Source organism: Homalodisca vitripennis, chromosome 4 (genome assembly GCF_021130785.1).
Source record: "Homalodisca vitripennis isolate AUS2020 chromosome 4, UT_GWSS_2.1, whole genome shotgun sequence".
NCBI classification, from domain to species: domain Eukaryota; kingdom Metazoa; phylum Arthropoda; class Insecta; order Hemiptera; family Cicadellidae; genus Homalodisca; species Homalodisca vitripennis.
In genome coordinates this window covers 86,312,958-86,325,831 of record NC_060210.1, presented here as the reverse complement: position 1 = coordinate 86,325,831, position 12,874 = coordinate 86,312,958, and the positions used below count along the sequence as shown (strand labels likewise).

Below are 12,874 nucleotides of genomic sequence, written 5' to 3'. Positions count from 1 at the left end.
AAGAGTTAAACTTTCAACTCCGTCATTTAACTGTTTTTATGATACTCAATTAATTTTATAATTTTAAATTGTTATTCATTGATCAAGACATTTTCTGTCGGTTGAAATAAAATAGGAATGGAATGGATGAGGCAATCGAGAACTGTCTTGAGTTTGTAATAGTGAAGTTGACTGGAAGAGGTGGAAGGTAGGAAGGATGTTGAGGCAGAGGGGCGGTATATCTTACTGTCGCAGAGGGAGATGTCGTATGGCCAGTCTTAGGAGAGGCTAGACTCAACATTGTAACTAAATGATGTCCAAAGTGCTGAGGTTCACAACTTACAACTGCAATGTTGTCAACGTTTGTAGTTCCAATTTTACTTCTGTATTCTATGGACATTTCTAAACCTTCTCTCCACTTTTCCTATTACGACTTTCTCTATATTTGTGTCCTTTAAAAATAACATGAAGTTTCCCGTTAGAAGTGATTAATATTTCTAGGTATTTTTGGTATATGTAGGTATATAACGTTATTAACCTCAGTAAAGCCTTTACGTGACACTTGTGCCGTAATCCTCCCCTGGGACAGCATATTTTTTTTTTACAACGTAGGTGTGGTCAACATATTTTTTATCAATTTTCGTTCTGGTTTAAAATTATAAATGCATAAAGCTATAATAATTACCTCAGAATACTGTTGTAAGGAAGTGTGTAAAATTCAACTATTATTTAATACAAAATATATATATATATATATATATATATATATATATATATATATACTAAGTCTGGGTAGTGACTTACTTGTCTCCTTATAATGAGTTAGACATGTCGTAAAAGTATAATCCTATCTTGCCTAATTTATCGCATTATATCTAATTTTTGTAATATACCTCTATATTGATAAAGTTGCATAATTCCACTTTACGAAATTTTAGTTTCACAAAATCCTGCTCGAAACATACAATCTCAGTTTTCAAAACGGTGGCAGTATAAACTTTTCAAACTGTAATAATTCAAATATAATAGGTTTTAACAATAGATTAAGAGAATAGTAAAATATCGGTTATTTTTAGGAGAACATCTCATTATCAAGGTTATTTCGCCACAAAAACAACAACAAAGTTGTACATTTGTATAAAATTAATCCTCCACACAAATTTAGTTTTTAATTTTGTTTAACCAATCATGACGTAATAACCTGATTGTTTTGGGCCGAACTAAATGCTGAAAAAAATGGTTTATTATTACTACGTTTTCATTGTTTTTGGATCATAAGCGTACAGGAATAAGCGTAGAGTATTTAGTAAGTCATAAACTTGTCATATCGTTATATAACAGCGTTGTAGTAAGTTTAAATAATGCTCACATATAGGTCTCATATATTTTAAGACTGTTAGCTGCATGTGTTAACATTAATAAAAAAGGAGGTTTAGAAAACACGTTATGGGTTACTAAAATTCTAACAAAATTACACTGACAGCATTTAAATGCTTGTGTTCATATATTATGATATATATCGCTCAGTACAGTTATTTAGTATTAAGGTTTACTATTCTATCTGTAGTTAAAAATGTTAAAACGTTAGATACTAAGCTACGCAAAGCAATACAAGCAATTAGGGTTCTCCTCACTCAATACTACAGAGAACTCTGTTAGCTAATGTGTTGGAATCAAATACTGTAAGCAAAAGAGGAGTAAACCGGTTAACAGTTATCAAAGTCTGAGTGAACTGTGGACGTTTCCAACATAGTAAGGGTATAATTCCACAATGTGATAAAGTAGGAGATACTTAGATAGAAGAATAACCTGAATGTTGGTTCGGTATAAATACTGACTGAAGGTTTGGATAGTCACTGACAGCAACAGCCAGCACCATGAAGTACCTGGTGAGTAATATAAAATTTTAAAATATAACTTAGTAGCTATACGTATGGAAAGATTAAAAATAAAATACAACAAATTTACTATATAAAATACTTGCTCTAAATTCATTAACCAACACAACCTAAAATAGTATATAAAGTACACATCTGTATTTATTTTATTTTTTTTAATAGTTTCATTGATGATATCATGATTTCGATTTCACATCAGCAGATATTTTATATTATAGATTGCAGATCAAAGAAATATCACTAATAAAGAGTAAAAAGCTGCAGAAGATGTTATATGTCATATCAAATAAAATACGCAAGAAATAATTATTTACTCAACTAAGACTACTATAAAAGAACTTGTGCTTTAAACCTTCTGTAGGGAATACTCAAGGAAATATAACAACATCTCGTGTGAAATTTAGGTGATTTTAACTATTATTTTAAAAAACTTAATTAATTTTTTCAGATTACTCTGGCCTTGGTTTCCTTGGCATACGCCGATCCCATTTATTACAGCACCGAGGGAGTAGCTCAACTCCCTGCCGCTGCACGAGTTGCACCTATCACGCTCTACGCCACCCCAGCCGCTGCTGCTACTCCCGGTCTCCCCGTTGATATCGCATCCAAGGACATTCTGAACCTGAATGCTGCTGCCAAAGGCCTAGCCGTCGATCAGGCCAGTATTGGCGCTCCTTCTGGCTACGCCCCTGCTATCCAAGCTCTTACACCCACCGCTACCCGTGTCTACACCACTGCTGGTCTCTCTTCATTAGACGCGGCCGCACTCGGTGTACCGGCTGCTATTGAAGCCGTAGACGGCCTGACTGGTGCTGCTAAGATCATAGCTATTAACCAGGCCAATGTTGGCGCAGCCTCTAGCCATGTCCCGTATTTAAAGAGCGTCATGGCAGACGCTCCTGTAACCTTTCCTTTAGCCCCCGCCGTCGCTATGACTAAGTTCGCCCCATCTGCAACCCGAGTCATCGCCCCTGCGGGAATGTCTGTTGCCCATGGCATTCACGCTCTTAGCCCAGCCGCTGCTGCGACCAACTACGGCCCAGCTGCAACCCGTGGCTTCACCCCAGCAGGAGTTGCTGCTAACTCTCTTAACCCTGCCGTTGTCGTGGCGGGGTTCGCACCAGCTGCGACCCGTGCTGGAGCTTCCACCCCAACAGTCTATCTTTCCGATTCTGGTGCCTACAAAGTCAAGTATCTTCCTCACATTGCGGAAGTCCTGTCACACTAATAACTTGATACTAGTTCTGCGACTTCATATATAATTATGTTCTTTGATCATCAATAAAAACTTATACATAACTGAATTAAATAATGTTTACACCCTGACTGCTCCTTCTGCCAAAACGTTTACGTATTTACTTATACTATATAAAGTGAGATATACAAAAACTGATTAAATAATACGATGAATAATATATTTAAAAGAACCATGATCAAATTTTTACTCCATTCTAATGTGTTATTTACTTGAAATAAGAAGTAGGTACTATAAATATTTGTCTCGGTGAAAACAAGAAACGATCGTCCTAAAGACATCAAAAATGTTATTTTTTATACTTTTATAGACTGTTAATTAGTCTGACACCAACTTCAGAAGGCAAACAAAGTTTTGAAAGTATTTGCTCTGTGTTATTGGACTCGAATGTTGTCCCTTGCCTCTCACTACATGATGGTGGACATGCCCGCCTCTAACCAAAGCGCACTTTGATCTGGGGTAAAAGATTACCTCGAGAATCTAGGGACAGGGAAAAGTTAGTAATCACAGCTCCCTAAAATCGTCTCTGCACGAATCTCTAGGCACCCAAACCCAAAATCACTCTCAAATCTCGTTTTTGGTGTCTAAAGACCTTTCTAAATTGTGTATTGCACAGCTACTCCTGAGATTATTTTCATATCCTACATGACGATAGATTAGTAGGCCACTTTCAATACTCCGATGGACAATAGTATGCCAAGTTGCAAAGAGAAAAAGTACCAGGTGCAATTTTTGCACAGGCTTGGTCGACGTGATTGTCTTAAGTCAGACCCCGAACTTAGTAAATTCCAAAAAATTGTGTGTATTCTGTTTGCTAGAGGGAAATGTCATCCGCAAACACCGATAGTTTTGTTACAAAATTCATCAATGCAAATTTTATTAAAAAAATTTTTTGTTTTTTTTTTAAGGTTGATATCAGAAAAAATTAAAGCAGGAATTCAGTTCTAAAAATGTAATCGTTTCCAGGTTCTGAACTGTCCTGACGCATAGAACAGTATATTTTGCATACTGAACCTTTCCCTTCTGGATAGAACATTTAAGTATATCAACAAGAGAATTGGTCCAAAGGTATCCAAAAAGAAATCCCTCAGGGACTCCGTGAGTGAGCTTTTCTTTTGAGGAAATGGTATCCAAAATCTGTACACACTGCTCTTGGTCACAAAGATAAAACTCGAGCTATCTTAAAGGCATAAGCACAATACATTTTCAACTGTTTAGCACATATTCATGCCTCTCCAGCACATCGACAACTTGCTCCGTGGGGTTTGTTACAGATTCTGGAGTTCACTTTTTTCCTCAGCCCAAGTTGAGTGGGACTGAGACTTTTTTAAATTTTCCTGAAACTGTGGAATTGTTTATAAAGATTTTCCTCAAACACTTTGCTTAATACTGGCAGTATGGAGATCGGACGGTAGTTGCTGGTAAATAGGGGATCGTCCTTTTTGTAAATTAGAATGATTTCTGGTGTTTTCAGTTTTAATGGGAAGATTCCAGTTTCGTGCATGAACAGTTGGCTAACTGTATCAGTTGTTTTATTAACTGCTTGAAACAGTGCTTTAACATACATATTGACATTACGTTGAACTTACATTACTTACGATGTCAGTCCCTGGACCATCACAGGCTCCAATATATAGCTCCTCCTTTGTCACAGGAGCTATATATATCCAAGGACGTCACCGGTTGATCAAACAAGGGCAAGATACTGTCGAATCCGGATTTCACAGTTACTTTGGAAAAAAATGAAGTTTTTTGACATTTCTATTAGATCCTTAAAAACGTTAAGTTAGATTTTTGCTGTCAGATTTTGAGATAATGAAACTTGAAAATTTCGATAGATCATTAATAATTTTCCAAGTAATGCTTTATTCAATTTCTGAGTTTTTCAATTTTTTATTGATTTTGTTATAATAAGCACCTCGGAAGACTACTATATATTCTATTATAATTTGTATAAAGTTTAATTTACTTAAGGTTTTAAAAATTGAGTAAAAAAATTTAGTTTGCTTAGAGACAAAAGGATCCCTTTTGTCATTATTCCAGTCTCATATCTTGTTCCTAAATTCCTGTGCAAAGTTTTCAGAGATGAAAACACTCAACACAGTGATCTAAATGATTGTGAGATTTGTATTAACGTTGTCGATGGCTGTGCTCGAGTGTCCAGTTACTTTCATTGGCGACTTTATGAACCAATTTGAATTAAATAGAATTCAGAACGTCGTGTAGTCGCTGGGTTAGGGAATTAGTATTGTCTTTATATTAATATTAAAGTAGCCGATTACAATGAATTTCATGATTATTATACTTAAAGAATTTTACATAGATTTAAATTTTTCAAAAAATTAGTTTACACAGGGTGATCTTTATAATCCTATAATTGTAATTTCACCTTCATCTGTTGATCTGATGTTTATGCCCTCTGCTTCAAAATAAAGATCACAGCTTTCAAGTACTTTGAAAATAAAAAAAAATTGGGAATTGTACAAATACAGCAACATCTCCCCATGTAAAAGTTGTCATTGATAGAAACATGACAATGTGTAATCCGGGACCTTGTAAGAATTAACAGTATCTTTTTAATACCCGTGCTCAAAAATGACGAGGATAAAAGTGTTTAATTCGTCACGTAGATTGTCCATTTTGTTGGTGGTGGGTTGCGCATTGAAAAGAGTAATTTATAATTTACAAAAGAATTTTATTTTGTTATTTTGAAGAATTTTTGGAGTTTTTAAAATCCAAGCGTGGATGGAGATCTTTCATATAACAAACTAGAGGTGGCGTGAGTGACTGTCACCTACTATACTCAAGTTTTGACTTGTAATTTTGTTTTCTTATCTTTTCATGACTTATGTTCGAAATGTGTTGTGTTTTTAGTGGTAAGTTTGTTTTTTGTTTTAGATATTTTCTGAATAGTTTTGAAATTTTGTTTAAGTAAAGATCAGACGGAACAGACGATGGTTGTAATACCCTCTGAAGATCACCTAAACCGCTAGTTTGATGGCAGGGTGGGAACTGGATTTTCTGTTCGTTAATTTTTTCTTCAAACGTTCTTAGATGGTATAAAGTTATTTGTCTCTTCTTTATATGAATTTTTTACAAGGTAAAGTTAAACCAAGATTTTTTCCAACTCCTGATTTGTTACCTTTCTAGTTTCAAAAAGACTTCTAGGACCTGTAAGGCTGAACAAGGTTGCACGATTTGGTACTTAAAACTTGTATTAGGTCGTATTCATAAAGAAAAGCATATGCATATACTTGCATAATCTCAAGGATATCATTCTGTTTGAATTCATAATAATTTCAAGCAAAACCTCGTAGAGTAGAAGCTTATCATTTTTCTGTTGAAAAAGTTAACGGGTTTTCATTAACCTTCCCTTTTATTTAAACTAGAAGCATATGCTTCAGAAAACCTGAGGTTGGCCAGTAGCAGACTCACCACTATATTGAACGGTTGTTTCCGTGATTTTGAGACCGACAACAGATGTTGTGAATGTGCGGGATGTGTAATATTACAAGCCCCGTTTAAGTTAACTTGTTCCAGATTTCAAAATCTTATACCGCAGTGAAGAAGAACATGTAAAATGGCTTGCGAACAGATTTTTAGCTCCAAGTGAAGAAACTCGGGGTGGTGCGTTGTCCTTTGCTCATAAAATGAAGGTGTGCTTAAATTGTATCAGAAATCTTGGCTATATTAAAAAGGTATCGCCCAAGAACTTGGTGTTAGCCAAGCTATGGTGTCTCGAACGGTCTTCGCAGTAGTTGACAATATAATTGCACAATCAGATGAATGGATAAAGTTTTCAACTACCAAACATGAAGTAACAGAGGTAAACCAGTTATGGCCAAGTAAATATAAATTTCCAGCAGCTGTTGGTATGGTTTATTATATAGGAATACCTAAACGAAAACTTATACCGAAAAGGTAAACCTTCTTTGAATGTGCCACCAAGTTCCTCGGAATGCACCTAGATCGAGGGCTGACTTGGGACGATCACATTGACGGCATTTGTTCAAAGGTTTCCTCAGGCATTTATGTCTTACGGAAACTTGCAAAATTCTGCTCTTTTGATATACTAAAAACGGCCTACTTTGGCTTGGTATATCCAAATCTGACATACGGTTTGAGACTGTGGGGCAGCTGTTCTAAATACAAATTCGAACGTGTATTTTGAAGTCAAAAGAAAGCTGTCCGAATCATTTCAAAATTCAACTTCAGAGATTCATGCAAAAACACCTTCAGGGAGCATGGATTGCTGACTTTGCCCTGTCTCTTTATCCTGGAGGTTGTTCTGTACTGCCGTTCTAAGTGTAACTTGGTTTAAGGCAGGGACGTTCACCAGTATGGGACTAGAGGCAGGGACAACTTCCGCGTTCAACAACACAGAACTGCAGCATTCGAACGTTTGCCGTCTGAGGTTGGTGTCAAGCTAATCAATAAGCTCCCTGAAGAGATCAAACAATTAAATGACCAAAAAAATGTAAAACTCGACTAAGACACCTTTTGGTGTCGAGTGTGTTTTACTCAGTTGACGAGTTTATGGAGTGCCGCTGGGACGAAATTCAAAACTAACACGAGCAATCCTCTGGTTCTAGTGTGGCAGTGGCAGAATTGTCTGGTAAGAATGAAGATGAGAGAAACATGTGACTGTGTGCGTGAGTGAATGAAGTGTAGGCCTACCTTTTTATTATTTAAATATTTTATGCAATTTGTATGCAATTTTATTATTGTTACCGCAAAAAAGGAATTAGTTGGCCTGGATCCGTGCACGACTGCATAACATAAACAAATTCACAAGTGTGAAATAGTGGTTTATCATTAATACCTTGAGGCAACTTAAAATCTTTGTTTTTTTATTGGGAACTAATATCTGAGGCTATGGCGTGATCTGTTTCTTCTCTTAACTGTTTATTTTTTCTGATAATTAATTTCATTTTTGATATAAGAATTTTCTAGCTCTAATTCCCGTGCATTGATTGAAAAATTACGTTCGGTCGAAACATTAGAAGTGAAATGAATGAGTATATAGGGTAATTTTGTAATGGAAATTTGATTTGATTCGATAGCGTGGCAGAAGGGGAGTACATCTTATTCTCGGCCACGGTTGTCGTAAATGGAGATGCGGAGAGGCGAGACTCCGCATGGTAAATGGACAATTGCCAGAATTGTGAGGCTTAGAACTTACCACTGTAGTAGTGTAAGTGTTTGTCATTACAGTTGTACTACATGTTTTCCCTAGACGCCTCCAAACCTTCCCGCCACTTTTCCTATGCTGACTTTTTCTATATTTGGGTCCTAAAATTACGTAAGGTTTTCTGTTCCGACGTCGGTAATAGTTCTAGGATCATGTTGTGTATATGTAGCTAGAAACATGACATGTTACATGTAACCGCAGTAAAGCGTTTTTCGTGACACTTGTGGCGTAATGCTATCCTGAGATAAGAATATGTTTGGTCAGTTCATATGTTTGTAATTTTATTGAAATAGTAAAATAAAAATATACTCTCCAGATACTATTTAGTTCGCGATTCTTAGCTATGATGATTACTGGTTTTGAGTTTACTTGCTTATATAAAGAGTCGTTATGAAAGTTATTGATTTTTCTTGCCATACCTAAATAAATAGTTATTAAAATGTTATGAATGCATAAACCTACGATAGCCACTTAAGAACATTGTTGTCAAGAACTTTTTTGAACATTTAAGTATATTTATTACCCAAATTAATGATATAAACTCTGGGTGGTAATTTACTTGTCACCTTAAAGTAAGTGTTACGTGTCATATACTATTGTAGTATTTTCTTGTTTTGTCTAATTTATCGTATTTTTATCTATTTCTGTATATATATATATATATATATATATATATATATATATATATAATGAATTGATTAAGTTACATAATTCGAATTTTGCAAAATGCGTTACTTAACAAACTGTAAAAAAAATCATCGATACGACAAAAAAAAACAAAATTGTAAGTGTTTACCATCTATAATCTAAAAAAACTAACTTAGTATTTAATTTTGTTTAACTAATCATGAATAATAATCTGATTTTATTAGGAATTTGAACTAATTCCTAAAATGATAAGTTCATTGTTTTAATTTTTTAGAACTGTTATCAAATATCTTTGGATGCGTTACACGTACTTTGCCAAACAATCAATTACAATTTATTTGTAGGAAATTATACATGGAATTAGGTGGTTTTATTATTGTACCTTTAGCTTACATGGCCTTAACTAGTAAATACAATCAACAGTAATGTGATATTTATTGTATATATTAAGACGTTCTAGAAATGAATGTTGAACCTAACAGATTTTTATATAAATTTAGCTAATAAAACTAAGGAAATTAGGACAAATCCAATATTAACAATGTTGTGTACTGATTATATACTGAGCATATCTTGTTCCACATGTAATGCATGCACACATTATTTTTAGAAAATGTCAAAATGTAAGTAATTTTTATGTTAAATGCAACAACTAAGTATTCCTTTAAAGCAGTCACATCGCTGTAATAAACCCTGTCACTACTACAGGGACCTCTGGTTGCGAATGTGTTGAAATGCTAACTTCAAATATTGTAAACTTAAGAGGAGTAAACCGGTTAACAGTATTCAGAGTCTGAATGAACTGTGGACGTTTCCACCATATTACGGGTATAATTCCACAACGTGATAAAGTAGGAGATACTTAGATAGGAGAATGACCTGAGTGTTTGTTCGGTATAAATACTGACTGAAGGTTTGGCTAGTCACTGACAGCAGCAGACAGCACCATGAAGTATCTGGTGAGTAATATAAAAATTTAAAATATAACTTTGGTCCTATAAGTAAAGAAGTTCTCAAATTAACATAGAATAAATTAATGATCTTTTAATAATTTATTGCTCTCAATCAATTAACTAGAAAAAATTTCAAAGCATATATTATTAGCATTCCAATACAAATAAATTTAATAATAGTTTTGAGCTTCAGAAGTGATGCCTTGATTTCTAGTTTACTGGAAATATAAAGCAGTCTCTAAACACAAATTCCAAACACACTAATTTTAATTTAGAAACGGCTATAAATATTATTGGATCGACTGCGGCAGATAAAAAAATAACTCAGGACAGACTAAAGAGTTACAGTTAATGTATTATTTAATATAGGAAATACGCATGAAATACTTCTTTAATCAACGAAGCATACTCCAAAAGAAAAGTGTGGCATACAAACACATAAGGAATACTCAAGGAAAAATGAAATATAACATTGAGCTCTATCAGCTCTCCAATATGTAGAAATATCATGTAAGTGTAAACTTTAGTTATTTTAACGTTTATATCTATTATATAAAAATGAAACTGTTCGTGTGTAACAGCATCACTCACAAACGGCTGGACGGATTCGCCTAATTTTTTTTTAATTTGTTCGTCTTGATCTGTAGAAGGTTATAGGATACTTTTTATCCCTTTCCCGATTCAGGATTCCGCCCCACTGGTTACAGAAATACCCGTAAGAAATGCATTGCAGCAAACATATGTTATTAAGTGAAAGAGTCTTTTCAAATTTTTAATCAGCTGTTCTTTGTAAACATATATAATGCGACAAAAAATATATTTATATATAATTTAATTACTACACTTATAGTTTTAAAGCATAGAGTAAGCTTAAGAGAAACGACAAATTTTGTTTAAACTGTTTTCTGCAATCACTGTTAAACATAGACTTTACTATCCAGATAATACAATTCAAATTTGACGTAAAAATTCACCTTTAACTGCAATATTTATTTAATATAAACCATGCTCATGCTTGATCAGAAGAGCAATGCAGATATCATAATTACTATCTTACGTTGGCTACAAATATAAAGAATGTTATAAAATCAACCTTAGTTGTTTTTTTTTGACAGAAGTATCAGGAATGTGGTACATACCTTCATAATGCGCCCAAGAAGCTCACGAAGGAACGACTATCAATTATCTCAGCAATGTTTAGAATGTGATAGAAAATGAATAAGTGAATATAGTGTACTGTTTTCAAACGCGAAATTGCGTGCGAAGCCGCGGGAAACTTATTGAAATGCGCAGCGAAGCGCGCCGGGTCCGCTAGTTTTATATAATTGGTTATTCAAGTTATAATAATAATATTATTTCAGATTGCCCTGACCCTGGTTTCCTTGGCTTATGCCGATCCCATCTACTACAGAGCTAAGGGGGTAGCTCAACTCCCTGCCGTTGGACGTGCTGCTTCACCCTCCTGGTACGCTGGTGCCTACGCCACCCCGGCCGCCGATGCTGCCCCCGGTTACCCCTTAGCTATCGCATCTGAGGACACCCTGAACCTGAATAATGCCGCCAAAGTCCTAGCCTTCGATCAGGCCAGTATCGGTGCCTCATCTGGCTACGCACCTGCTATCCAAGCTTTTGCACCCGCCGCTACCCGTGTCTACACCTCTGCTGCTCTTCCTGCCTTAGACGCTTCCGCACCCGGCTTTCCGGCTGCTATTGAAGCCGAAGACAGCCTGTCTGCTGCTGCCAAGACCTTAGCTATCGAGCAGGCTGCTGTTGGCGCTGACTCTAGCTATGCCCCGTACTATAAGAGCGTCGAGGCAGCTGCTCCTTCAGCCCCTCTTGTTGCCGTGACCGAGTTTGCTCCTGCCGCAACCCGCGTCTTCGCCCCTGCCGCAGCTGCTGCTGCCCATGCTCTCAACGCAGCCGCCCCCATGAACTGGTTCGCTCCAGCTTCAACCCGTGTCTTCGCCCCTGCCGGAGCTGCTGCTGCCAATGCTCTCAACGCCGCCGCCCCAATGGCCTGGTTCGCTCCAGCTTCATCTCGTGTCTTCGCCCCTGCCGGAGCTGCTGCTGCCAATGCTCTTAACGCCGCCGCCCCCGTGGCCTGGTTCGCTCCAGCTTCATCCCGTGTCTTCGCCTCTGCCGGAGCTGCTGCTGCCGCCAATGGTCTTAACGCCGCCGCCCCCATGGCCTGGTTCGCTCCAGCTTCATCCCGTGTCTTCGCCCCTGCCGGAGCTGCTGCTGCCAATGGTCTTAACGCCGCCGCCCCCGTGGCCTGGTTCGCTCCAGCTTCATCCCGTGTGTTCGCCCCTGCCGCTGCTGCTGCTAACCATGCCCTTAACCCCGCCGTCGCCGTGACCGAGTTCGCCCCAGCTGCAACCCGTGTCTTCCCCCCTGCTGGAGCTGCTTCTGCCGACGCCATTCACGCTTTTGGCCCTGCTGCCGATGCCACCAACTACGCCCCAGCTGCAGCACGCCTCTTCACTTCTTCTGCTAATCCTGCCGGAGCTGCTGCCGCCACCTTAGTTTAGGTGTCCACTATGATTCCTACAAAGCCAACATAAGTTCAAGGACTACACAAATGTATACGTCTTGTCTTTGATCATGAATAAAAACTTATATGTAACTTAATTAAATAATGTTACTCCACTTACCGCTCCCCCTCCATAAATTTTACTTTTCTGACGTATATTATGTCTAGTGTTGTATGCAAAAGTAATGAAAAAGGTTTAAATCTACGGTTGCGAATATTACGAATATATCTTAATGAACAACAACGATTTTTTTATTCCAATATTTTATTTTATTTGAAATGAGACATAGTATAAACTTGAATTTTCCTCGCACATATCATATAATACTCATTATAGCTACTTATTTTAATGTATTTTTAAATTTATATTTTTTATCAGGTTTTAAAGAGTTTACAGCTAATGGAAAAGTGATCCAAAGG

The 12,874-nt window shown here is 36.7% G+C and overlaps 1 protein-coding gene across 1 annotated transcript; it reads left to right on the top strand.

Moving 5' to 3' along the window:
- The first annotated feature begins 9,918 nt into the window (after nt 1-9,918).
- Nucleotides 9,919-12,452, top strand: LOC124361081 (Holliday junction resolvase MOC1, chloroplastic-like). The gene is made up of 2 exons (XM_046815116.1): nt 9,919-9,930; nt 11,286-12,452. Exons 1-2 carry the CDS (start codon nt 9,919-9,921, stop codon nt 12,450-12,452), a joined length of 1,179 nt encoding a protein of 392 aa, XP_046671072.1.
- Nucleotides 12,453-12,874: the final 422 nt, after the last annotated feature.